At 42.9% G+C, this 27844-nt stretch overlaps 2 protein-coding genes across 2 annotated transcripts in view; both read left to right on the top strand.

The window, feature by feature from the left end:
- The first annotated feature begins 5717 nt into the window (after nucleotides 1-5717).
- On the top strand, nucleotides 5718-6104 carry LOC138351404 (pro-resilin-like). Its single transcript, XM_069303221.1, has one exon. The coding sequence runs from the start codon at nucleotides 5718-5720 to the stop codon at nucleotides 6102-6104; it is 387 nt and encodes a 128-aa protein (XP_069159322.1).
- Nucleotides 6105-6549: 445 nt separating this feature from the next.
- The window catches only part of LOC123763205 (uncharacterized), a 58848-nt gene continuing 37553 nt past the window's right edge, over nucleotides 6550-27844 (top strand). Inside the window, exon 1 of the mRNA XM_045750238.2 lies at nucleotides 6550-6856. Coding sequence (XP_045606194.2) covers nucleotides 6637-6856 — 220 coding nt within the window. The 5' untranslated portion in view covers nucleotides 6550-6636. The remainder of the gene's footprint in view (nucleotides 6857-27844) is intronic.

Here is a 27844-nt window from a genome sequence, read left to right as displayed (position 1 = left end):
AGAAATACTTGTAACTACACGGCTGTGTTCATGTCTATGGAACACGCTACCCAGCCATGTCACAGAGGGGTCAGTGCACTAGACATTTAGCCCACATGTCTGAAAATATAGAAAATAAAGACGTTTCGGGCCATTTTGGACCATTATCAAGATGTATACTTTTAGATTTGTGAGATGGATGTCTAATGGCCAAGGCTCCGATGGTCCAAGTGAATGAAATTTTATAAATATATATATATATATATATATATATATATATATATATATATATATATATATATATATATATATTATGGTATCTTACTTTCTAGTACCTAACCCTCTGCTTTTATTTTCTTGTCCCCATAATCTCATCCGGTGGTTTCTGTGCGTCTCACCTACTCTTACTGTGCCACAGACTGTACAATGGTCCTGATGTACGACAAAGAGTTCGCTGGCTACGACGCTCTGCACATGGTCGGAGACGCCCTGACCTATCATGCCGCCCTACACCAGTGTCTCCGGTACTCCTGCCTTAGCATGATCTGCCCTACCCCAAGTAGGTCGCCCTTGAGCACCTGAGAACGCCCTGAGAACGCCCCGAGTCACACTCCGTTACTGGTCTTAGGGCTTAGGACTTCGCCGTCTTTTTCTCTGGTTATTCTTGTAGAGTTACCCCTTAAATTACGTCTGAGTGCTCTGTTGTCTATCAAATGTTGGGACTTATCAGGCCTGTGTGTTCTGATCTGTTTATAATCTCTCGCTTCGCGGAATTATAATGACTCGGAAGCACAGCTAAATTAAACTGGTCATCATCTTGTGATGATGATCAAGCCATACACATGAGAAAATGTTATTTCATTGTTATTTCATTGTTTCTGTCGTTATTTCATTGTCACACGACTCGGTAAGGGGGCCAGGAGGGACCAAAACGTGGTTGGTCCTCATGTCTGCAGCCACGTTATTGTGGCTCATCGTCTGCTCGTGATTGATCACGTTGAGAGTGTAAGGTACAAGAGATTATAAGTAATGTATGATGCTAAAGATGTTTAGCATCTTAAACATCAGATGTTCCTTGATGTTTATTTTACGTATACAATTCATACTGATCAGAGTAAACGTGAATCTGATGTTTCGTCTGTAAGAGCTATATCAAATAATAATAAAGTACTAAACTACTTAATAACGATAAAGTATAATAATAAGTAATAAATTCTTCCTTCTTCTTTGTACAGTTCACGTTAAGGTTTTCTTCTCGCGTTTTCTTCTGTTCTGTATTACTAAGATTACATTTTCTATGATTGTTTAAGAGGGGAGACTCATAAGGATAGGTCAGTTGTGGCCTAATTTGCTGCTTCACTGCTAGAGATCTCTAGTCAATACTTTGCTCCCCCTCGGTATTTTATATTTATTGAGAGGCCTCATTTTCCTAGTATGTGCTCGATGGTTCAATTATGGCACTTTGAGGGTGATAAGTTCTTGTTTGAAATTAATTCTGGCACTATGATGACTGAATCAGTGACGGAAATTATGTTGAATTGTCTCTGGGACACAGAAGTGGATTCAAAGTTCATTTTATTGATGAAGATTAAGCCACTCAAAAGGTGGCACGGGCATGAATAGCCCGCCCCCCAAACAAAAACTTTTAATTTATATCCGTTCTATATTTATAGCTGTGTACTCACCTACTTGTGCTTGCGGGAGTTGAGCTTTGGCTCTTTGGTCCCGCCTGTGTGGAACAAATTTGGTGCATCCCGGCCTTAGTCTGGTTATATATAGTGGATTTTAGGATTTATTTTCGTGCTATATGGAGTAATGAATGATGTGCGTGTTGTGTGTACCCAGTGTTACAATATCCTAGAGTGGCGTTGATTAGTTCATGGCGTTGATCTTGGATATTTTCCCAACTGAGCAGTAGCACGAATTGTTCTGGCTAGTTCAGCTATATTTTCCCTTTAAAGTTTTCCACAGTGTGTTGGGACACCTTGTTTGCATACTTAAGAGAACAGCTGTGAATCTCAGTGGCGCAGTGGTAAGAAACTCACCTAAGACTACGCACTTGGCCTGGGTTCGTATCCTGGCCGGGGAGGATTGACCGGGTGTCAATCCTTAACTGTAAGCCTCTGTTCACCAAGCAGGTAATGGGTACCTGGTTGTTAAACGATTTGGCGGGTCGAATTCTAGGGAAAATTAAGATTTAGGACCCGGATAAGAATATGGATAAATGATTGGATATTCGCTATCGCTGAAGTGGTAATTGTTGTTTTGTGTTTGAGATCCATAATTGTTTATTGTCTTGTTTTTTATTTGTTTGTTGCAATTGCATTATCGTAGGTTTCCTATCCCCCAATATTGGGAATCAAAATATCCAGAAATTTGGATTAAAGGGTTACCCCTTACTTTTATGCTAAGTTTTCTTATAAATGTAAAAGAAAATGCAAACTTAATATGAGTAACTAAAGGAAAATACAAAACATACATAAATTTATATAAATAACATTTGTCTTTATGAATTCACGTGAATTGACCCAAGGGGCAACCATCTCTAGTTGCCTCAATTGGGACAGAAAGCTGGCGGCTTGTTGACCAGTCCACACACTAGAAAGTGAAGGGACGACGACGTTTCGGTCCGTCCTGGACCATTCTCAAGTCGATTGTGGCTTGATTCCCTAATCGGCTTGAGAATGGTCCAGGACGGACCGAAACGTCGTCGTCCCTTCACCTTCTAGTATATGGTCTGGTCAACGAAGGTATTGAATATTACTCAATCTAGAACTCCAACATTCTGCTTGTAACTCATTTTGTATCTACTTTTCTCTAAATACACATTATTATTATTATAGGTCTGGGTAGAATCAAATCCGAAACGCTATGCGTATTAGTGGCTTTAGGATAAATATACATAAATATACATAAGTATACATAAATTTACATAAGAGCTATGTACTAGCTCTTATCTTTAAACCCAACATTTACGTTCCGGTACTGCCCGAAACGCTTTGCGTAATAGTGACTTTAGGCATTGTATGTACTAGCTCTATCTATTAAGCCAACAAACTTTGTAAAATCTCTTTATGTATGTACCTTTACCTAAATAAATTATTATTATTATTATTATTATTATTATTATTATTATTATTATTATTATTATTATTATTATTATTATTATAACATTATATTTGTAACTCATCTTCAATGTATGTATCTTTACCTGAATAAAAAATATAAATCTAACTTATTTTGGTAGATTAACTAGTTCCAGTACGGAAGGCGATTTTGACATGATTTTTGGCGTTTTATGGTGATATTTTGTATAACGCAGACATGTCCTTTTGTGTGTGAGGGGCTATCTTATCTTGAGGTTATCCTGAGATGATTTCGGGGCTTTTAGTGTCCCCGCGGCCCGATCCTCGACCAGGCCTCCATCCCCAGGAAGCAGCCCGTAACAGCTGGCTAACTCCCAGGTATCTGTTTACTGCCAGGCAAACAGGTGCATCAGAGTGAAAGAAACTCTACCCTTTTGTTTCCGCCTCCGCCAGAGATCGAACCCGGACCCTTGCGAATACGAACCCCGAGCGTTGTCCACTCAACCGTCAGGCTCGCTTCGCAAACCTTCAACATGTCCTTTCCGCTTCCCACTTTACCATAGAGCTTTGTGTCATATATAAATGTGATGTATTAGTTACAACTGTGGAAATATAATGAATAAATGAGTTTCAGCAATTAAAGAACTCTATATTATATAAGACTGAGTTGTGTTATTTTCAGATGATTGCTGGTTGAAGTCTGCCAGTCACCTTACAACCACTACCTTACTAACTAGCAAACCTTACATGTACTGGTACACCCTCTGCCAGTGATGCCAAGGCCACCCACATGCGTGCTACGGGCTCACCATAGCCCGTGCTACTAGGAACTTATTGTTCCAGCTAGCAAATCTTTAACAACAACAAACAAACCCACATGCGCTACATTGCCAGTGATGCCACGATCACAACATTCTACAACTCTACCCAACATTCATCTGAATGTGTTGAAGCTATTCACCAAGCTGTGTGTTGAAGGTACACGCACAAAAATCACAATAGCGTGATGAACAAATTCACAAGGGCCGTGATGAGGGTTCGAACCTATGTCCAGGATGATCCCAGACGTTGCCACCATTCCTTAACCTATCCACCTACCCTCTATCCCAAATCCTTAGCCTGACCCCTTCCAAGTGCTATATAGCCGTAATGGCATGGCGCTTCTCCCCCCCCCCCCTGATAATTCCCTTCAACCATCAACTCATCCACTTACCACTACCTAATTGCAACATTGACAACGTAGAATAAACCAAATGATTGACACCATCCATCATTCAAATACAAAAAGACAGTACAGGACTATTACCAATCATCTTACCAATCAACTCTGCTGCCACACAGTTTAAGAAAACAACAGGAAGTACGATTGGCCAATCTTGAAAGGCCAGAATCTGGACGAGCCATGACACTAAGATGGTGTTGTAGGCGACAAAAAAAGTTCACCTTCACTACAAAAGTAGATCAAAAGACCTCAGCGGTCTCCAAAAGACCTCAGCGGTCTCCAAAAGACCTCAGCGGTCTCCAAAAGACCTCAGCGGTCTCCAAAAGACCTCAGCGGTAGCCGAAAAAAAAATTCTGTCAGCAAAACCAAAAACCAAAATGATTGGTTTAAAACTTTCCAACCACAACAGCATCTTCAAAACGTCTGGGATAAATGGAACAGTATTAACATTCACTCGACTCTTCCCTCTTCATCATACACGATGAATGGAGCATTGCAGACTCATCACAAGCGTGCAACTATACCTGCTCATCACGGAGCAGTTGCTGTTGCTACTTGGAACAAAAAAATTCCAAGTAGCACGGGCTATGGTGAGCCCGAGCAGAGATGGAATCTCTCTCGTCCACTCATCAGACCCCAGACTTCGATCTTCGCCTTCTCTAGGAATTCGGGAAATTGTGTAAAAAAAAAACCGGGTTTGAGTCTCGGAGAGGCTGCAGGATCCGTGGTAGGTCAGGTTGATTTCCCGGTTGCAATTCTTATTACCATGTCGTAGCTCAGCCAATTAAGGCAGCGTCTGGGATCCTCTCGGACGTAGGTTCGAATCCTCGTCACGGCCCTTGTGGATTTGTTGATTTGATGCATCAGGCTATTGTGATTTCTGTGTGTAACGCATAATGTGATTTCTGTGTGAAATAAATATTTTATATATTATATTATTTAACTTAAGGGTTAGAAACATATCCCACATTATATGTCTCATCATACTGCCTTGTATTACCAATATTTTATTAATTTTGTTGATATATTCCTCATTATACATCAATAAATCAATATTGTATTTTTTTCTTTCTGATATGTCACACTTGCATCACATAAATATGATAAACAGTCGTAAATACGACGTACCGTACTTCACGTCCATAATTTATGTAGAATCTATTAACAACCTGATTTTGTAGGTATTGTGCTAACTGATACATATACCCACTTAATGAATTTATGAAAATGATAATGTTTTATTTATTTCTAGACCTAAGAACAATTTGAGTGCTTGCACTCAAATTGTTGTGCGTGCGGGGGGTTGTGTTTGGGGGGGGGCGGGGGTTGTGTTTTTAAGTGACAGCTTTCACTATTAATCTACTTGTGTAGTGATTTTCAAGCTCTCAGGACTCTGGTTAGATCTGTATTTGAAGTTCTAAGTGAAGTTCATGTCTAGAAATGGGTTTGGTGGTGATGGAGATATTGGCTATAGTGATGGGGATATTGACTATAGTGATGGGAATATTGGCTATAGTGATGGAAATATTGGCTATAGTGATGGGAATATTGGCTATAGTGATGGGAATATTGGCTATAGTGATGGGAATATTGGCTATAGTGATGGGAATATTGGCTATAGTGATGGGAATATTGGCTATAGTGATGGGAATATTGGCTATAGTGATGGGAATATTGGCTATAGTGATGGGAATATTGGCTATAGTGATGGAAATATTGGCTATAGTGATGGAAATATTGGAGGTAATAGTGACGGATGGGTAGACAACGGTGATAGTGATGATATTGACAGGCTGGTGGAGGGAGACCTCGAATAGTGAAAGTGATGGTGGACATTTTTTAATAATGACGATAGTGTTAGGGGGCGTTAATGGTGACCCTTAACAACCTGATGGTGAGGACGGTGACTGTGGTGGCGCTGATGGTGACCCAATCACTTCCGATGGTGACTGTGGGGGGGTGACACTGAATTATATTCCCCTAAAAACATTCTCAGCAAACACGTGTAAACAAAAAAACATCTGTTTACACAACTCCACCACCATCGTGAGTGGACTTGGCGGGTCCCTACCCCAAGCTAAGATTGTTTACAACCACAGCTCCTCGTAAAAGAAGACGAACAAGGTTATTGCCACGACAAAAAACTTCCCGACGCAACAGCTTCGAGATTTACAACTTAAGACAATGACTCGACAGAATCTAGCAACAATGGGGGTGGAGGCATCCACGGCGAGTCCAGACGTCCTCAGTCACACACTGGAGACGGGAGAGGCACGTTGTGCGACGCTCTCACTCACATTTGGTGGAAAAAGGCTGATTTTCTTGGCACTCCTTCGATCAAGCTTGACTATGCTTGTAAGACTCATGGGTACCTCAAGATTCCTTGCTGCTCTAGGGCTCCTGGTTGCCGTAGTGACAGCTCAGCTACCATTTGCGACAATTCCAACCATTTCCGACGAAGTAAAGGCGAATGCATTTACTGGAGAAGCCGCGTCGTTCCTCAGACTATGGGAATACGCGCTCAAAACTGACGGTCAAGGCCCGGGCCCTGTCAGCAGAATCAATTTCGGTGAGTTATCATATTGTTCTCATTCATTTAACAACCCAATAACACATAAACGAACGTACAAGCCAATCAGACAATTCCTCATCATCTATTTGCGTATAATTTTACGAGAGCTTTGCCGGAAGGGTAGGAAATATCCGCAGTGAGTCGTATATAGTTCCTTCCCAGAACCTAGCAAGAAAATATGTATTCCAAGAACGCTACTGACGAAGGTTGACGTGTAGATGATTGATGGGAACACGCCCTAACACACTCTTTGACACGCAAGGTACTCCTGAGTACTGAGACACACACACACACACACACACACACACACACACACACAAGGGGTTTTATATTGGTAGGACGAGAACTGGTGTACACAAGGGGGAGGAACCTGAACTATTGGGTACAAAAGGAGTGGGCCGTGAACTTGGGTACAAAAGAGGCGTACCCTGAACTATAGGGTACAAAAGGGGGAGTAAGCCCTGAACTAGGGTACAAAAGGGCCCTGAACTATGGGACACAAAAAGTGGGATCACAACTACAAATATATATATATATATATATATATATATATATATATATATATATATATATATATATATATATATATATATATATATATATATACTATTCGTTCTTGCCCCTGTAGTAGATTATCAACTCTACAAGAGCAAGGAGACCTCTCATGATCAACTCTCCCGACACAAAGAAAAACATCTTGAAAGGGATGAATGTCGTCTATGTCTTCACCTCTCACTTGGGGACTGTCAGCCCCAATGTTCTCAATATATTGGCAAGACAACGTTTCTTGTAAGGCGTCTGACAATGCACCTAGAATAAGCTTCTATCAATCATGTAATTTCTAGACACAAATAGATATCCAAAGATACCCTGACCAGCAACATAGCAATAATTGACAAAGAGAATAATGGAAGATTATACATTGGCGAAGCATTAACATATTAAACTTCCCTTAGACCAACTCATGTAAGAGGGCTTGTAACTTCAGCCCTTTCGATGTATTCATCTGCTTTATTAAACAGCCAATCAGCATTGTGTGTATATGTGTCTGTGTATGTGCGCGTGTTTGCATGTATATGTATTTGCTATTTGTGACTACATAATCGAGCTATTGGTTCTTGGATCATGCATTTCTAACTAATCTACTTTATTCCTTTATTATGTCTGCTACACATATTACTCTCTAACAGCTAACTCCCATATATCTATTTACGGCTAAGTGAACAGAGGCATCAGGGTAAAAAAAACTCTGCCTAAATGATCCTGCGTCGGCCGGGAATTGAACCCGGGCCCTTTGGATTACGATGCCCGAGAGCTGTCCACTCAGCCGTCAGTTCCCCATAACACACACACACACACACCCATGTGTGTGTGTGTGTGTGTGTGTGTGTGTGTGTGTGTGTGTGTGTGTGTGTGTGTGTGTGTGTATATAAGGAAGACAACATTATGTATAAATGTTCCTTTCTGTTAAAGAGCTTAGCTAAGCGGATACATTTGTGTAACTACTCCATTAGTGATTATAACTCTTGTGTGGTAATTAAGGAAGTGAGTAGTTCCCTTGTTAGTTTAATACTGTGTTCTTACAATGCCCTGGGCTGTGAGTAGGCCTACTTGACCTGACCTATGACCGCTGCATTTTCAATTGCATATAATTTAAATTACACAGCCATCAGCTCTGCAATTAACACATTTATATTCAGAGCAACTTAGCCAGTCTCCACTTAAAAGAGGAAACCAAAAACCACTATTAGCTAACAACTAAAAATTCACTATTAACTAACAACTAAAAATTCACTATTAACTAACAACTAAAAATTCACTATTAGCTAACAACTAAAAATTCACTATTAACTAACAACTAAAAATTCACTATTAGCTAACAACTAAAAATTCACTATTAGCTAACAACTAAAAATTCACTATTAACTAACAACTAAAAATTCACTATTAGCTAACAACTAAAAATTCACTATTAACTAACAACTAAAAATTCACTATTAGCTAACAACTAAAAATTCACTATTACAAGCATCACTATTAAAGATGTTATTGTCAGTCAGATGTTTGGAGTCTTTGTTGTTTAAATGTCTAAATTTAAATTGTAAAATTGTAAATTAAATTGTAAAAATTTAAATGTAAAAAATCTTTACCTCTACCAAAGGTAAACAAAGAGTGTACCTTTGCATCATTCAGTGAGTTTAAGACAAATGGTAAGACATTTGAGGAGTAACTTATAGGAAAAGTAGTGTCTTTCAAACAATTCAAACTCCCAATAGGCACTGCAAGAGTATCTATCAACAGTTAACTAACATGTGATGCAATATTGACATATATATTTTATGGGCTACCAAATCTACATATTTATTTATATGATGCGTTTAGCGTCTTTAAAAATGTGTGATACATTACACATATTTGTAGCACGAACCTGCGCTTGTAATATGTCTTATGTTTCTCCTGTATGCGCACTGATATGCTCTGAGGTAACCTGTGCAGCTGGGTTGATTGATTGATGAAGATTAAGCCACCCAAAAGAGGTGGCACGGGCATGAATAACCCGTAAGTGATTTTTTTTGGAGTGAATGTGATTTTTGGTCGGGAAATGGAGGTGGTGACGGTGGAACCTTGGTGGAGGTTCAAGTCACCTATATTGCATGTTAAAGGGGTCAGGATAAGGATTTGGGATGGGACGGGTAGAAAGGAATGGTGCCCAACCACTTGTGGACGGTCGGGGATTGAACACCGACCTGCATGAAGCGAGACCGTCGCTTTACCGTCCACCCCAAGTGGTTGGATGCGTGTGTATTTGTAATGAGAGGTGAGGTACAGGGTTTGTTAACAAGGAGTAATCAGCATCTGAAGAAATACACAAGAGCAGTGATAAGGGTTCGAACCTACGTTTAAGAGGCTCGTAGGTGTAAGGAGCAATCAGGTCTGGCATTTCTAGGAAAAGTGAGAGTGGTTTGAGGCATCTTGGAAGGAGGAAAAGATGTCTGAGTTTTCTAACCGAGGTCTAAGATCTCTAACTGAGGTCTGAGATCTCTAACTGAGGTCTGAGATCTCTAACTGAGGTCTAAGATCTCTAACTGAGGTCTGAGATCTCTGAGGTCTGAGATCTCTAACTGAGGTCTGAGATCTCTAACTGAGGTCTGAGATCTCTAACTGAGGTCTGAGATCTCTAACTGAGGTCTGAGATCTCTAACTGAGGTCTGAGATCTCTAACTGAGGTCTGAGATCTCTAACTGAGGTCTGAGATCTCTGAGGTCTGAGATCTCTAACTGAGGTCTGAGATCTCTAACTGAGGTCTGAGATCTCTAACTGAGGTCTGAGATCTCTAACTGAGGTCTGAGATCTCTAACTGAGGTCTGAGATCTCTAACTGAGGTCTGAGATCTCTAACTGAGGTCTGAGATCTCTAACTGAGGTCTGAGATCTCTAACTGAGGTCTGAGATCTCTAACTGAGGTCTGAGATCTCTAACTGAGGTCTGAGATGTCTAACTGAGGTCTGAGATCTCTAACTGAGGTCTGAGATCTCTAACTGAGGTCTGAGATCTCTAACTGAGGTCTGAGATCTCTAACTGAGGTCTGAGATCTCTAACTGAGGTCTGAGATCTCTAACTGAGGTCTGAGATCTCTAACTGAGGTCTGAGATCTCTAACTGAGGTCTGAGATCTCTAACTGAGGTCTGAGATGTCTAACTGAGGTCTGAGATCTCTAACTGAGGTCTGAGATCTCTAACTGAGGTCTGAGATCTCTAACTGAGGTCTGAGATCTCTAACTGAGGTCTGAGATCTCTAACTGAGGTCTGAGATCTCAAACTGAGGTCTGAGATCTCTAACTGAGGTCTGAGATCTCTAACTTAGGTCTGAGATCTCTAACTTAGGTCTGAGATCTTTAACTGAGGTCTGAGATCTCTAACTGAGGTCTAAGATCTCTAACCCCTGTCTTGGGTCTCTATCCAACCCGTCCTTCTAAGGTTCCCAAATGTCAAGAAACCGTCGTACTAAAATGCCCTTATCCTAACATACCAGAGGACCCAAAACAGAAAACGGACAATATATCAATTTTGCGAGTCGCTACGTTTTCTAGCACGACGATTTTCGGCCTTAGGTGAAGTGTACGTCAAAATGCGACGTTCTATTACGAGACAGGTTGATCTATTCTAACAAGGAGAAATGAGGTAATAGATGCAACTCACCAGCCTTAAAGAACCAATAAAATGTTAGAAAAAGAGTGAACACGACGAACGTTCTTATTACTCATTTACGATGTGTCAGAAATGTCTTTTGAACGGGTTATCTTGAGGTTATCTTGAGATGATTTCGGGGCTTTTAGTGTCCCCGCGGCCCGGTCCTCGACCAGGCCTCCACCCCCAGGAAGCAGCCCGTGACAGCTGACTAACTCCCAGGTACCTATTTACTGCTAGGTAAAAGGGGCATTCAGGGTGAAAGAAACTTTGCCCATTTGTTTCTGCCTCGTGCGGGAATCGAACCCGCGCCACAGAATTACGAGTCCTGCGCGCTATCCACCAGGCTACGAGGCCCCGAGGCCGGGTACCACGGGTCTTGAAAAGGTTAAGTTCAAGAGTAACTTCGCCCTTGAAAAAAAGCAGAGAAAAATGTAGATTTGTGGCGTCTCTAGCAGAAAATAAGAGAGGATGTGTTCCTTGGAATGTCTTTAACCTCAGGCTGGATGCGAGTGTGAGTTTCCGTCGACTGTAGAAGGGGTTAGGGGTCAAGATCACTCCTCCTTGCAGCCCTGGGCGACCTAAAGTGCAATCACTGGGACACGTTATTACCCCTCGGAGGAACAGAGGCTAGATTCACGAAGCAGTTACGCAAGCACTTTACGAACCTGGGGCCAGATTCACGAAGCAGTTACGCAAGCACTTACGAACCTGGGGCCAGATTAACGAAGCAGTTACGCAAGCACTTTACGAACCTGGGGCCAGATTAACGAAGCAGTTACGCAAGCACTTACGAACGTGTACATCTTAGTACTTAGTGTTTGTTTAGTACTGCATACTAAACAAACACACAAACAAAACACACTAAAAACAATCGTTGACTAAAGAAGCTCTTGACCAAAACGTTTTGGTACACAATACGTTTTGTTCTTCATTAAACCGGAAAGTCATTCAAAAACTAACACAAAATCATTCAATACTCATAAAAAAGGCAGATGATGCTGAACAAACCTGTTTTTTCTGGTGTAAATTTAAGTCTTCTGGTGTAAATTTAAGTCTTCTGGTGTAAATCAAAGTCTTCTGGTGTAAATCTAAGTCTTATGGTGTAAATCTAAGTCTTATGGTGTAAATCTAAGTCTTCTGGTGTAAATCTAAGTCTTCTGGTGTAAATTTAAGTCTTCTGGTGTAAATCTCAGTCTTCTGGTGTAAATCTAAGTCTTCTGGTGTAAATTTAAGTCTTCTGGTATAAATCTCAGTCTTCTGGTGTAAATCTAAGTCTTCTGGTGTAAATCTCAGTCTTCTGGTGTAAATCTAAGTCTTCTGGTGTAAATTTAAGTCTTCTGGTGTAAATCTAAGTCTTCTGGTGTAAATCTAAGTCTTCTGGTGTAAATCTAAATCTTCTGGTGTAAATCTCAGTCTTCTGGTGTAAATCTAAGTCTTCTGGTGTAAATCTAAGTCTTCTGGTGTAAATCTAAGTCTTCTGGTGTAAATCTAAGTCTTCTGGTGTAAATCTAAGTCTTCTGGTGTAAATCTAAGTCTTCTGGTGTAAATCTAAGTCTTCTGGTGTAAATCTTCTGGTGTAAATCATCCCAGGCATCATCATCAGCATCAAAGTCACTATATTATCAAAATTTCTCACAATCATCAAATCTTATTCTGAGACACATCTATTGTCTGTCAATCAAAATAATCATATGACAATCAATTATTTTAATACAAAAGGGTCTGATTTATAATATAATTTCGATGTACTCACCTAGTTGTGCTTGCGGAGGATGAGCTCTGGCTCTCTGGGCCCGCCTCTCAGCTGTCAATCAACAGATTTCTTTTCACACACATATATATCCAAAGAAAGCAGCCCGTAGCAGCTGTCTAACTCCCAGGTACCTATTTACTGCTAGGTGAACAGGTGCATCGAAGTGAAAGAAACTGCCCATTTGTTTCCGCCTCCGCAGGGGATCGAACCCGGATCATTAGGACTACGAATACCGAGCGCTGTCCACTCAGCCGTCAGGTGTAAAGATAAAAATGATATTACAAAAATGCGACATAAATCCGGTGATTTTTTTGATGTTGAAAACATTGACAATTTCAGAAAGTTTATTTAAGGGTAAGTAGATTAACCCATTAATTGTACACCTTTGTTCATGTAATGTCAATGTGCAGCATGATATATCAACCGGGCTAGTAATTCATAGCAATAAAAAAAGATTGATTCTTTGACTCACGAAGCGGGTTGGGCCGCCGCTTTAACGAGCTAAGCAAGAGGACGAGTTGTCATTTACAAGGACAAGTTGATCAAATACTTGTTTGATCTTGGTCTGCTAGTGGCGTCTGGACGTTAGGTGAACAAGTGAACAGAAGTTCTGCTTGTGAGAACAGCTGTCTCTATATTCATGCAGGTTTGCGTTCAATCCCCTACCGTCCATAGGTAGTTGGGCACCATTCCTTCCCCCGCGTCCCATCCCAAATCCTTATCCTGACCCCTTCCAAATGATATATAGTCGTAATGGCTTCTTGGTTATCTTGAGATTATTTCGGGACTTTTTTTATTAGTGTCCCCGCGGCCCGGTCCTCGACCAGGCCTCCACCCCCAGGAAGCAGCCCGTGACAGCTGACTAACACCCAGGTACCTATTTTACTGCTAGGTAACAGGGGAATAGGGTGAAAGAAACTCTGCTCATTGTTTCTAGCCGGCGCCTGGGATCGAACGCAGGACCACAGGATCACAAGTCCAGCGTGCTGTCCGCTCGGCCGACCGGCTCCCTGACCGGCTTGGTGCTTTCCGCAGATATTTCCCTTCCCTTCCATAAAGCTGCCAAACCTCCCACAGTTTATGAATGATAAGCACTTTACACCAGCCCGTCCTCACACTATGGTCATTCCATCCAGTGACCGACCTCGTAGACGCACTTATCAATTGTTCCATGTTGACGGAGGTCAAAGGTATATATGGGGTCAAGGTCACTCTCTCAATAACCACAGCAACAACCGCTACAGCTGCTGCTGGAGGTCATGACCTGTGCAGCAGCTGTACAGCTGCTGTGAAAATAGGTGATTTTATAGTTATTAATGCTTCTGTTCCTGCTGTTTTAAACTTGTTCCAGCTGTAATGTTTATGTCAGTTGTGTGTGTGTGTGTGTGTGTGTGTGTGTGTGTGTGTGTGTGTGTGTGTGTGTGTGTGTGTGTGTACTAAACACACACACACACACACACACATACACACACACACACACACACACACACACACACACACTCAAGCCCGTCTCTAGCGCACACACTGACACGCAACACACGCAGGAAACAATGGTTGAAATTCCCGTTGGGGGATCGAATTGCCTCATCATTGTTTCCTCGGGTCGTTCTAAGGCGCTCAGTAACTGGTTTCAGGAAACGATAGTGGGAATGTTATCTTCCTTTATTGACGCAGCTTGTCTTCAACGCGCCCGTTGCTGAGTGGGACGTTGTTGCTAGCGTTATAATCCTGTCCTTTTGTGCAATGTTGCGTTGCTTGCACTGTTTCGTGCATTGCTTGCAGTGTATTCAGCCCTTTTTTTTTACAATAGACGGCATTCAGTCTATCACTACAATAGACCGTATTTAGTCTATCACTACAATAGACCGTATTCAGTCTATCACTACAATTGACCGTATTCAGTCTATCACTACAATAGACCGCATTCAGTCTATCACTACAATAGACCGTATTCAGTCTATCACTACAATAGACCGCATTCAGTCTATCACTACAATAGACCGTATTCAGTCTATCACTACAATAGACCGTATTCAGTCTATCACTACAATAGACCGTATTCAGTCTATCACTACAATAGACCGTATTCAGTCTATCACTACAATAGACCGTATTCAGTCTATCACTACAATAGACCGTATTCAGTCTATCACTACAATAGACCGTATTCAGTCTATCACTACAATAGACCTATTCAGTCTATCACTACAATAGACCGCATACAGTCTGTCACTACAATAGACCGCATACAGTCTATCACTACAATAGACCGCATTCAGTCTATCACTACAATAGACCGTATTCAGTCTATCAGTACAATAGACCGTATTCAGTCTATTACTACAATAGACCGTATTCAGTCTATCACTACAATAGACCGTATTCAGTCAATCACTACAATAGACTGTATTCAGTCTATCACTACAATAGACTGTATTCAGTCTATCACTACAATAGACCGTATTCAGTCTATCACTACAATAGACCGCATTCAGTCTATCACTACAATAGACCGTATTCAGTCTATCACTACAATAGACCGTATTCAGCCTTTTTTACAATAGACCGCATACAGTCTATTACTACAATAGACCCCATTCAGTCTATCACTACAATAGACCCCATTCAGTCTATCACTACAATAGACCGTATTCAGTCTATCAGTACAATAGACCGTATTCAGTCTATTACTACAATAGACCGTATTCAGTCTATCACTACAATAGACCGTATTCAGTCTATCACTACAATAGACCGTATTTAGTCTATCACTACAATAGACCGCATTCAGTCTATCACTACAATAGACCGTATTCAGTCTATCACTACAATAGACCGTATTCAGCCTTTTTTACAATAGACCGCATACAGTCTATCACTACAATAGACCGTATTCAGTCTATCACTACAAGCTACACATATCCTCTGTGTTACTATACCATATATGTCACCAACTTCAGAATACCGTATGTAGCTCCCTGATTCAGTGCCCAACCGGTTTCGGAGTACCGTATGCAACCGGTGCTCCAGAACGCCTTATTCACATTACGGGATTGGACGAGGCTAAAGGTCTTCTGGTCTTAAACTTTCCCGATGACAAAAAGTGGTTTCTGACGTCTGTGGGGGGGGGGGTAAGGGAAGGATCCAGTTCTCTTGAGAGAGAGAGAGAGAGAGAGAGAGAGAGAGAGAGAGAGAGAGAGAGAGAGAGAGAGAGAGAGAGAGAGAGAGAGAGAGAGAGAGAGAGAGAGAGAGAAGGAGGTTCAGGGAGAGTGAAAGACTTGGAGGGAATGGAGGGGGGGGGGGTAAGGAGGGAGGATTAGGAGATCTTAACTCTCCATTTTTCCTCATATCTCCCCCTCTCCCCCCTCACTTAACCCCCTCACAGTCTCGGGACTTCTCGACCTTTCACCTAGAGATGAACTCAAGTGTAAACACTTCCTCGTGAGAGAGAGAGAGAGAGACAGAGACAGAGAGAGAGACAGAGAGAGAGAGAGAGAGAGAGAGAGAGAGAGAGAGAGAGAGAGAGAGAGAGAGAGAGAGAGAGAGAGAGACAGAGACAGAGAGAGAGACAGAGAGACAGAGAGAGACAGAGAGACAGAGAGAGAGACAGAGAGAGAGAGACAGAGAGAGAGAGAGAGAGAGAGAGAGAGAGAGAGAGAGAGAGAGAGAGAGAGAGAGAGAGAGAGAGAGAGAGAGAGAGAGAGAGAGAGAGAGAGACAGACAGACAGACAGACAGACAGACAGACAGACAGACAGACAGACAGACAGACAGAAAGACAGAGACATATATGTCGGAAGCAACTTTGTAGCTAAGCAGATACGGTAAAAAGACTGAAACATATATAATATTTGACCCAGGAAAGAATTGAGATTAAATAATGATATTCACTCACCTGCCTGAATGAACAGGTAACTTGAGTCCCGTTGTTCTGACATTGACAACATGGGCGCTCTACCTGGCATGATGGAGATGAGTTCACGTGTCCCACATTCCTAGGAAACCCGACCTTTGAAACTCCAAAAGCTGGCCTACTAGGTAGCTCTCTCTCTCATGTAGGTTCCAAACTGTCTACTAGCTAATTCTCTCCCATGTGCATGGGGGAAAAGTTGCATGTGCAATGAGGATAAAGTGCCAGTAGGTGCTGATTTACAGATAGAGATTAAGCGCCGAATAAAGTGAAGATTGGCAGTGGTATAAGAGCGTAGTTGGTTGATTGAAAACCAATCCAAAAGTTGGATTTTTGGTTGCATTTAAACCACTTAATACTACAAATTCAGATTTTGCCACACTAGATTTGTGCACTGCCACACTGGGTGCTAAAGATACACGAACTGTTGTTCAGGATAACCGGACAGATGTTCGTAATATTAGGACATATATTCACGATATCACATCAGTTTTTCAACATTTTCCAAAGGGCATCCAATACCTGTTCCTCACAGTATCACAGATGTTTACAATTCCAGCATTGTTATGCACAGACTTAACCTTGCTTACACTCAGACCCAGACCTCACCTTGCTTACACTCAGACCCAGACCTCACCTTGCTTACACTCAGACCCAGACCTCACCTTGCTTACACTCAGACCCAGACTTAACCTTGCTTACACTCAGACCCAGACCTAACCTAACCTACACTCAGACCCAGACCTAACCTAACCTACACTCAGACCCAGACCTAACCTAACCTACACTCAGACCCAGACCTAACCTAACCTACACTCAGACCCAGACCTAACCTAACCTACACTCAGACCCAGACCTAACCTAACCTACACTCAGACCCAGACCTAACCTAACCTACACTCAGACCCAGACCTAACCTAACCTACACTCAGACCCAGACCTAACCTAACCTACACTCAGACCCAGACCTAACCTAACCTACACTCAGACCCAGACATCACCTTGCCAATTATTCTCCTGTTTCTTCCACCTATGTTTAATTACTTTACCTCAAAGGACTCCACCTCTCCCACAAGTGTATTTAAGAATATTCCACCTTGTATATTCATACCTTAAAAATGTTCCACAATGGAAAGAAACGTTGAAGTAAAATATACCAATGAATAATCACAAGAGTTTGTTCACTCTGATTATCGGTAACTTGATTGCTCTTCTTATCCCTGAGAGTAAGAACTTGGAAAGATAGAAAGATTATAAGATCCACAACGCCTTTTCTGCGGTCATATATATATATTATATAATTATATATTACATGAAGCGAGAGAGTTAACAACTATTAGGATCATAATATGGATCTAATTGTCTCCTAAGGTGACAATTAGATCCATTGAACTACTTGTTCAATGGCTTCTGTAGGCCATTGAACTACTTGTTCAATGGCTTCTGAAGGCCATTGAACTACTTGTTCAATGGCTTCTGAAGGCCATTGAACTACTTGTTCAATGGCTTCTGTAGGCCATTGAACTACTTGTTCAATGGCTTCTGTAGGCCATTGAACTACTTGTTCAATGGCTTCTGTAGGCCATTAAACTACTTGTTCAATGGCTTCTGTAGGCCATTGAACTACTTGTTCAATGGCTTCTGAAGGCCATTGAACTACTTGTTCAATGGCTTCTGAAGGCCATTGAACTACTTGTTCAATGGCTTCTGAAGGCCATTGAACAAGTACTTTTTAAAGGCTTTATTTTGCATATTGTGTCACACCTTCTGGTATAGTCAGGAACTATCTTCGTGTGGGAGATTTAGAACCAGTCACTCCGAGTGTGAATTATTGTATCTCGTTCTCGCCTACGCTCCAATCAGAACCGTTTGAGAGACTCGTTAGCTTGTCCCAATCATTTAGATGTTTTATTCAGTAGTTTCACCCCCCTAACAGGTACCGTACAGGTCGCTGACAGGTCGTGGGGGGTCACCTACATTGTGCTCGCGAGGTTACTGGGGGTTAGGGGAGGGGGGGGTGATGGAGGGGGGAGGAGGGAAAGGGGGGGATGGAGGGGTGATGGAGGGGGGGGGGGGAAGGGGGGGAGGGGAAGAAGCTTGAGGCTCTGAAGGCTTCTGAAGGCCAGCAGCACCTCCTTGGGCTCAAACAGTCGTGACTAGGGCGCCACGGGGTCTCATATCCCCCCTAGCACCCCCCCCTCCCTCAACCCCCTTCCCCCCCCCCCTACCTTCCCCACCACCCCCAACCCTCCCCAAGTCCCTTCCCTTCACCACTGCCAATGTTACCTTCCGGGTTTCACCTGCATGGTACCCCCTACCCCCAACCACCACTACACCCCCCCCCCTCACCACCATAACCCCCCTACCCCCTCATTACTCATCTCCACCCTCAGGTTATGGCCACACTCACCCCCTTCCCCCTCCCCCCTCCCCCCCATCTCCTCGCACATCTTTGAAAAGTTTTCCAGTGAATTTTTCGTGTCAATGTTTTTAAATTGTTTCTATATATAATATTATATATTTTTTTTTATATAAATCTTTATTAGTCACCAAGATATAAATGACTGTTCACTCTATATATCGTCCCTCGAGGATTCGAACCTGGGCGGTCAGGGATCACTCTATTGTCGATCCTTAGTACCACTCCGCCACTGATTGACAGTCGATGGTGGAGTTTTTTTATTATTATTATTATTATTATTATATTCTACCACAGACGTGGCCACACATTTACAATGCTAACCAGCATATATTCGATGGTGGATAATAATAATAAAATAAGGGGAAAGCGCCAAGCCATTACGACTATATAGCACTGGGAAGGGGGTCAGGATAAGGATTTGGGGGTGGGACGGGGGAAAGGAATGGTGCCCAACCACTTGGACGGTCGGGGGATTGAATGCCTATCTGCATGAATCGAGACCGTCGCTCTACCGTCCAGCCCAAGTGGCTGGACATACGATGGTGGAGTGGCAGATAGACCGGCTAGCCAGCCTCCTCCCAGGTTCGAGTCCTATAAGTATTACAGAGTTTATAGTAATTAGAAACTAGGAGACTATTCAACCATGTCATTGAATGAAAAGAGGTCCCAAGTGGTAGTTAAAAGCACGAATAAGTCGAAGGAGGGAATTAACTATCTAACTATCCAATCTTGCTATCCAATCGTACCCTGATCGGATAGTTAGCAAGCGGAAAGCACCACTGAGAGATGAAATTGTGTAATCGGTCGGCCGAGCGGACAGCACACTGGACTTGTGATCCTGTGGTCCTGGGTTCGATCCCAGGCGCCGGCGAGAAACAACGGGCAGAGTTTATTTCACCCTATGCCTCCTGTTACCTAGCAGTAAAATAGGTACCTGGGTGTTAGTCAGCTGTCACGGGCTGCTTCCTGGGGGTGGAGGCCTGGTCGAGGACCGGGCCCCGGGGACACTAAAAAGCCCCGAAATCATCTTAAGATAATCAAGAAAATCTCAAGATACACGTCAAACAACCTCAGTTAACGACCAAGAACCAGCTAACAAGTGGTTACACTCTACCTCCTTCGAGACCAAGGCGAAGCATCCACCATATTCCCGATTGACTGATGATTGATGAATATTAAGCCACCCTAGAGATAGCATGGGCATGAATAACCCATAAGAGCTGTTCATACTGCCCCAGATATCATGAAAACATAGTAGAATGGTGAAGCACCTCACTGTTACCCCCATAGGTGCTTTACTTAACCCCCAGATTATATATTTGTTCTAAATTTGTAACCTTACGGGATATTCATGCCCGTGCCACCTACTTGGTTGCTCAGTCTTCATCAATTAGTCAATTGTAACCTCTGGAACTTTGCCTTTAATCATAAAAAGTGAACGAAATGCATCTCCAGGAGTCGAGTCATAACAAAACTATAAAATTATTTTTGGGAGAGTTAATGTTCCCAATTTCCTTTTCAAGTGAAGAGGAACATAAATAAATAAATAGGGAAGAATCGTGCTAGAACCTATATCATATCTTCTAGCAGGATTTCATGTTATTTCTAATAACAAATACAAATAACTGATGGAATGCTTTCGCCCTTCTCGCTCTATTCACTATGATATATAGTGTACATAGTGTACACTATGTGCAAGATTATAGTGAATGAGTCACGGTGACACACACAAGGGGGCCTGATAGCCTGGTGGATAGCGCGCAGGACTCGTAATTCTGTGGCGCGGGTTCGATTCCCGCACCAGGCAGAAACACATGGGCAAAGTTTCTTTCACCCTGAATGGTCCCTTGTTACCTAGCAGTAAATTAGTACCTTGGAGTTAGTTAGCTGTCACGGGCTGCTTCCTGGGGTGTGTGTGTGGCGTGGAGAAAAAAAAAGTAGTTAGTAAGCAGTTGATTGACAGTTTAGAGGCGGGCCGAAAGAGCAAAGCTCAACCCCCGCAAACACAACTAGGTGAATACACACACACACACACACACACACACACACTCACCCACACAAACACACACACACACACACACACACTCACACACACAAACACACACAAACACACACACACACACACACACACACACACACACACACACACACACACACACACACACACACACACACACACACACACACTGCAGAGCAACACGCACCTTGCAAGGAGCCACTAAACAAGAAAAGAACAAAAAATATAATGAAAACAAAGAGAAAGAAGATGATAAGGAAAGAGAGAAGAGAGGGTGGGAAGGAAAACGGAAAAGAAATACATTGTAGTAATAGATAGTGGAAGGTTATTGGGAAGAAAGATCAAGGGAGACGAGAGAGAGAGAGAGAGAGAGAGAGAGAGAGAGAGAGAGAGAGAGAGAGAGAGAGAGAGAGAGAGAGAGAGAGAGAGAGAGAGAGAGAGAGAGAGACACACACAGAGACACACACAGTGAGAGACAGAGACAGAGAGAGGGAGAGAGAGACAGAGACAGACAGCGAGAGAGACAGAGAGAGAGAGAGAGAGAGAGAGGCAGCAGCAGCTGGTGGTGGTGGTAGTCGTGCCCCACCAACGCCCCACCAATGCCCCACCAATGCCCCACCACACCCACCAAACCAGGACACCAACCCGGATTTAAGAGGCACGTTCGACCCAGCCCGCCCCATCCCCACCACCATATAGGGCTCTGAACTTTGAGGAACCTGCGCGCGGGCGTCGATTTTGGGTGTATGGGAGGCGCCATACACCCCCATGTCGCCTCTGAGCCCTAAAATTATGTTCAAAACACCTATTCGTCCCTATTTCAGACTTACAATACTCGTCCCTATTTCAGACTCACAATACTCGTCCCTATTTCAGACTCACAACACTCGTCCCTATTTCAGACTCACAATACTCGTCCCTATTTCAGACTCACAATACTCGTCCCTATTTCAGACTTACAATACTCGTCCCTATTTCAGACTCACAATACTCGTCCCTATTTCAGACTTACAATACTCGTCCCTATTTCAGACTTACAATACTCGTCCCTATTTCAGACTTACAATACTCGTCCCTATTTCAGACTCACAATACTCGTCCCTATTTCAGACTCACAATACTATTCACAGACTCGTTTCCTGCTGCAAATAAGTGGGTTAACAATCATTATTAGCTCTTTACGGCGACTTAAGTGGTTGTTGACTTTGGGAAGAACCTAATAGGCTCAGACAATAGATGTGAGTTATCAGGGGGGGGAAGTGCTAAGCCATTACGACTATATAGCACTGGGAAGGGGTCAGGATGAGGATTTGGGATGGGACGGGGGCAGGGAAGGAATGGTGCTTAAACCACTAATGGACGGTCGGGGGATTGAACGCCGACCTGCATGAAGCGAAACCGTCGCTCTGCCGAGAATAATCGTGAGATACTCGGTATTATGAGTGAGAATTATGGAGCATTAAATAGATCAGCGTTGCACTGATTAAATTAAAGTAATAGTGGTGACAATTTTTTTTTTATGTTAGGAATATACCGTAAAATGTCTATACATTGTTCTAATCTCATTAATTCTCAGGTTAATGACTCTCTTATCCCGCCAACCACACACCGAAACTACGACGTTGGTACAACGTTGGAACAAGTTTTAACACCTCCTAACCAGTTATAACAACCAATATAGCAAGTTGTAACAACGTTCTAATGTCATAAACACGTTAAGCCAAGATGTAACAACTTTATTACAAGTTGTAACAAGCGGGAAATAGAGACAGTTTCGGTTTGTGTTTCCAGGTATTGGCTTAGATATGAAGAGTAACTTAAGCTGTTTCCTTTCATATTTTAATATTACCTCCTCAAACTACTTTCAAACAACTATGAAACGCCCCAATGCTTCGTGTAACTCAGAGAAATATATGTTATTTCTTAAAGTCAATAGCCAAGCCATTAAACTTGTTATGCGTCAGATAGCAAGAAATTCCCTTAAAAAGTCGTAATATCTCGCCAGACGAAGCTTAGAATCAATTAGGATAACTTTATACACACTTTAAGTATGGAATTATCTATGATATACTCTAATATTGTATGTTGACTAGACCACACACTAGAAGGTGAAAGGACGACGACGTTTCGGTCCGTCCTGGACCATTTTCAAGTCGATTGTGATACACACATCAAGTTGTATGTATGTTGTATGGTGATACAGTACAAGGTTAGTGGAAGGCAGACTACTGAACATTTTGGTTCAATATCTAGCTGGTTGCTTCTATGGAGACCATAAGGTGAAGTTTAGAGGGTAAGGTGGTGGTGTTGAGAGAGAGAGAGAGAGAGAGAGAGAGAGAGAGAGGGAGAGAGAGAGAGACAGAGACCTCTGTAATAAAACGTAATTAAGACCTAATGGGAATGAAGAGAAACTGGTGTTACCCAGGACGGAGGTTCAAGCCCACCGCCCTACATCAAAGTATACCTCATGTATGAGGTCAGTATGCGGTCAATTTTAGATGGAGTATAATAGAATAATAATTTATAAACAAAAAATACGAAGGGTCTAATCTTTTTTAATTATATAGAAGGTATTTCTATAAAGTTATTGATAAAAAAGGATGATATGAAAGAAAGTGAAAGGCACTAATGCAGCTACACACCAGTTGATTGACAGTTGAGAGGCGGGACCAAAGAGTCAGAGCTCAACCCCCCGCAAGCACAACTAGGTGAGTAACAGACTGCTCTCACAACACAAAAGTGCTAATGTGTACTACTCTAGTGAGCCTCCAGGTGTGTGAGTGTGGTACACACTCACACACTTACACCATACACCTCACAACACACACTCACACACACCATACACCTCACAACACACACTCACACACACCATACACCTCACAACACACACTCACACACACAGCAACTCCACACACTCACAACACACACTCACACACACTTACCCCATACACCTCACAACACACACTCACACACACAGCAACTCCACACACTCACAACACACACTCACACACACTTACCCCATACACCTCACAACACACACTCACACACACACACTTCCTCCACACACCTCACAAAACACACACACCAATCCAATACACCTAATTTTACCGTTACATCTCAATGTACATAGACTCATTCTATCCTCATGAGCTTAAAAACCCATTCCAACCTCCTATAAACCGCTGGTGAGGAGATGAGATGGAAGAGTGAATATGGAAGAGAGAATAACTCGAATGAGAAGGGAGAAATAGTGAAGGGAGAGAACAGAGACAATGAAAATGGAAAGTAATCGAAGAGATGCTGTGAATAGAAGACAGATGGGATAGGATGGGATGGAGATGGATAGGAAAGGTTAATGATTAGCCACCTGTGGTGGGAGGGGGGCCCAGGGGAGAGAGAGATGGGAGGGAGGTGGGGGGGAGAGGGGAGTGTTTGTGTAAGGTAAAAGAGAGAGGAAGGGGTGGGAGGGGGGAGATGGAAGAGAGGCCGCGTTCCTGCGTCCACGAACCTTGACCCCAAGACAAAATATCGACGGTGCTGGTAAGATGCCTCCAGGCACATGAGGGAGAGAGAGAGAGAGAGAGAGAGAGAGAGAGAGAGAGAGAGAGAGAGAGAGAGAGAGAGAGAGAGAGAGAGAGAGAGAGAGAGAGAGAGAGAGAGAGAGAGACAGACAGAGACAGAGAGAGAGAGAGAAAGAGAGAGAGAGAGAAAGGGCAAACTAAATTACTTATTCACAATGTCTCACGAGACAGTAAGTAGTTATCCAAAGAGGATTATATGTACATCTCTCTGGTAATTTGGTATCATGTCTCGCTTCATGCAGGTCGGCGTTCAATCCCCGACCGTCCATAAGTGGTTGGGCACCATTCCTTCCCTGCCCCCGTCCCATCCCAAATCCTGGCCCCCCCCCCCCACCTTCCAAGTGCTATATAGTCATAATGACTTGGCGATTTCCCCTCATAATTCCCTCCCTTTTTTCTACCACAGATGTGGCCAGACATTTACTATGCTAACCAGCATATATAAATTTTCGTCTGTCCCCCATGGACAGAGTTAGAGATCTGTTAAACATACAGTTCAGTGATTTATTGAGCAGTCAACCACAGTAGGTGATTGTAGTGCTTTTAAAATGCTAATTTAACCTACATACATAAATACACAGATTTACGAGTGAAAGGCAGGCTATCTTCCCCACCACTTTGGCTTACAGAGTAACACACTGACACAATAGAGAAGAGTAAGGAGAGACATGATAACCACCTACAAAATTCTCAGGGGAATTTACAGAGTGGACAAAGACAAACTATTCAGCATGGGTGGAACACGAACAAGGGGACACAGGTGGAAACTTAGTACTCAGATGAGCCACAGAGACGTTAGAAAGAATTTTTCAGTGTCAGAGTAGTTAACAAGTGGAATGCATTAGGCAGTGATGTGGTGGAGGCTGACTCCATACACAGTTTCAAATGTAGATATGATAGAGCCCAGTAGCCTCAGCAACCTGTACACCAGTTGAGAGGCGGGACCAAGGAACCAGAGCTCAACCCATTCCCCAACTAGATGAGTACACACACACAAACATTCACGACCAGAAATCAACCAAGACCTAACCTAACCTAACCTAACCTAACCTAACCTAACCTAACCACATTAGAAGAAACATATAAACGACAACACTAAACAATTAGGAAGTGAAAGCAACATAAAATTACCAGGAAATCTTTGAGAAACTTAATATAAGCTTCAAGGAGGTAGTCACGACGAAGCCTTACGAGACGAGCTGAGAAGACTTAAGAGTGGCAGGAAATAACCTCAAATATAAGTTTGACAAATATGAAGGTAACACTTAAGAGGTCAAGGATACAATTCGAGGTCAAGTAGACAATTAGAGGTCAAAGAGAAGTCAAGGCTGTCTGTTTCAGTCCTGGGGCCTGACGGCTGAGTGGACAGCGCTCGGGTATTCGTAGTTCTAAATTTCCGGGTTTGATCCTCGGCGCAGGCGGGGATACAAATGGGCAGATTTTTTTTTATCCAGATGCCTCTGTTCATCTAGCAGTAAATAGGTACCTGGAAGTTAGACAGCTGTTGCGGGCTGGTTCGTGCGTGAGTGTGAAAATAAATAGTAGTTAGTAACAGTTGATTGACAGTTGAGAGGCGGGCCGAAAGAGCAGAGCTCAACCCCCGTAAGCACAACTAGGTGAATACACACTTACGCACGCAAGAACCCTCACGCACTAACACACACACACACACACACACACACACACACACACACTCACGCACTCAAGAACTCATTCGCACTCGCGAAATCACGAAAATAACAACCACGAAAAAAGGTGGAAATGTTTACATCCAACCATAGAAAACGATTTCCAAAAGGGAGAAAGAGAAACCAGGAAACCAGACGCAGAGGATAACTCAAGGAAACCAAGGAAGCCAGAATGATGCGGATTTAAAAAAGACACACTCGCTGCCTCTCTCTCCCTTTCCGCCCCTCCCACACCCTCCCACTCTCTTACTGACAGCTGTGCCCGCGGCCTTGCCGCCCCTTCACCCCCCCTCCCATCCCCTCCCCTTCCTTCCCCTTCCCTCAATAATCCCCAAATACCTGTCTCAACCCTCCCCCTTTCCCTCTCTAAGCTCCCCCGTCCCACTTCTTTCCGTTCCTTCTTCCACCTCTTCCCTGAGTCCCCCCCTTACCTGAGCACCAGTTTCTGTGCACCCCTTATTGAGCCCCCCCACACCCCCTCCCCTGCACACCCCCCTTCCCAGACCCCCACCCCACTACTCTGAGCATACACCCAACCAATACCTTCTTCAGTACAGACAGACAAAGACCTCTACCCATCCCTTCTCGCCCCCAAACCCCCCATCACCCCCTTCTATTCCCCCCCCCCCCTCATCCTTCACCCCCTACTCCACTCCCCTCCCTTATCTTGTACTTCATGTTATCTCTAGTTATCTTGTTATAGCTACCTCTATCTTGTGTGTTTCTGACTTGTAAACATTGGAGTATTTTGTATATATAAATCCTAATGGGTTCTCCATCAGATTAAATCTATTCATAAATCCATTAGATTCTCCTAATGGCACCTGATATTTTGTTTCTCTTCGTTTAAATGTATATATATATGTCAAGCGTCTAATGTTCACACAATAAAGTGAAGTGACAGTACGAGATAATGAATGATAAGATACTGAATGATAAGAATGATTAAAGCGACAGATTCGTAGATGTTAAATTGAAATTTATGTTTCGTGTCGTTTCGTAACACGAATATGCTGTGGTTTTCAATTCCGTCCGCGCATAATCTAGTCTGCTTGCACAGGTTCCAAAGGTGTTGACCCCTGCAGATTCCAAAGGTGTTGACCCCTGCAGATTCCAATGGTGTTGACCCCTGCAGATTCCAAAGGTGTTGACCCCTGCAGATTCCAAAGGTGTTGACCCCTGCAGATTCCAAAGGTGTTGACCCCTGCAGATTCCAAAGGTGTTGACCCCTGCAGATTCCAAAGGTGTTGACCCCTGCAGATTCCAAAGGTGTTGACCCCTGCAGATTCCAAAGGTGTTGACCCCTGCAGATTCCAAAGGTGTTGACCCCTGCAGATTCCAAAGGTGTTGACCCCTGCAGATTCCAAAGGTGTTGACCCCTGCAGATTCCAAAGGTGTTGACCCCTGCAGATTCCAAAGGTGTTGAC

This window comes from Procambarus clarkii, chromosome 49 (assembly GCF_040958095.1).
Source record: "Procambarus clarkii isolate CNS0578487 chromosome 49, FALCON_Pclarkii_2.0, whole genome shotgun sequence".
Lineage (NCBI taxonomy): Eukaryota > Metazoa > Arthropoda > Malacostraca > Decapoda > Cambaridae > Procambarus > Procambarus clarkii.
The sequence above is the reverse complement of the archived record's forward strand: the minus strand, read 5'-3'. Positions and strand labels throughout refer to the sequence as shown.

Coding starts and splice junctions, on each gene's coding strand:
- LOC138351404 (XM_069303221.1), top strand. CDS start 5,718: ATGTCTAGAAATGGGTTTGGTGGTGATGGAGATATTGGCTATAGTGAT.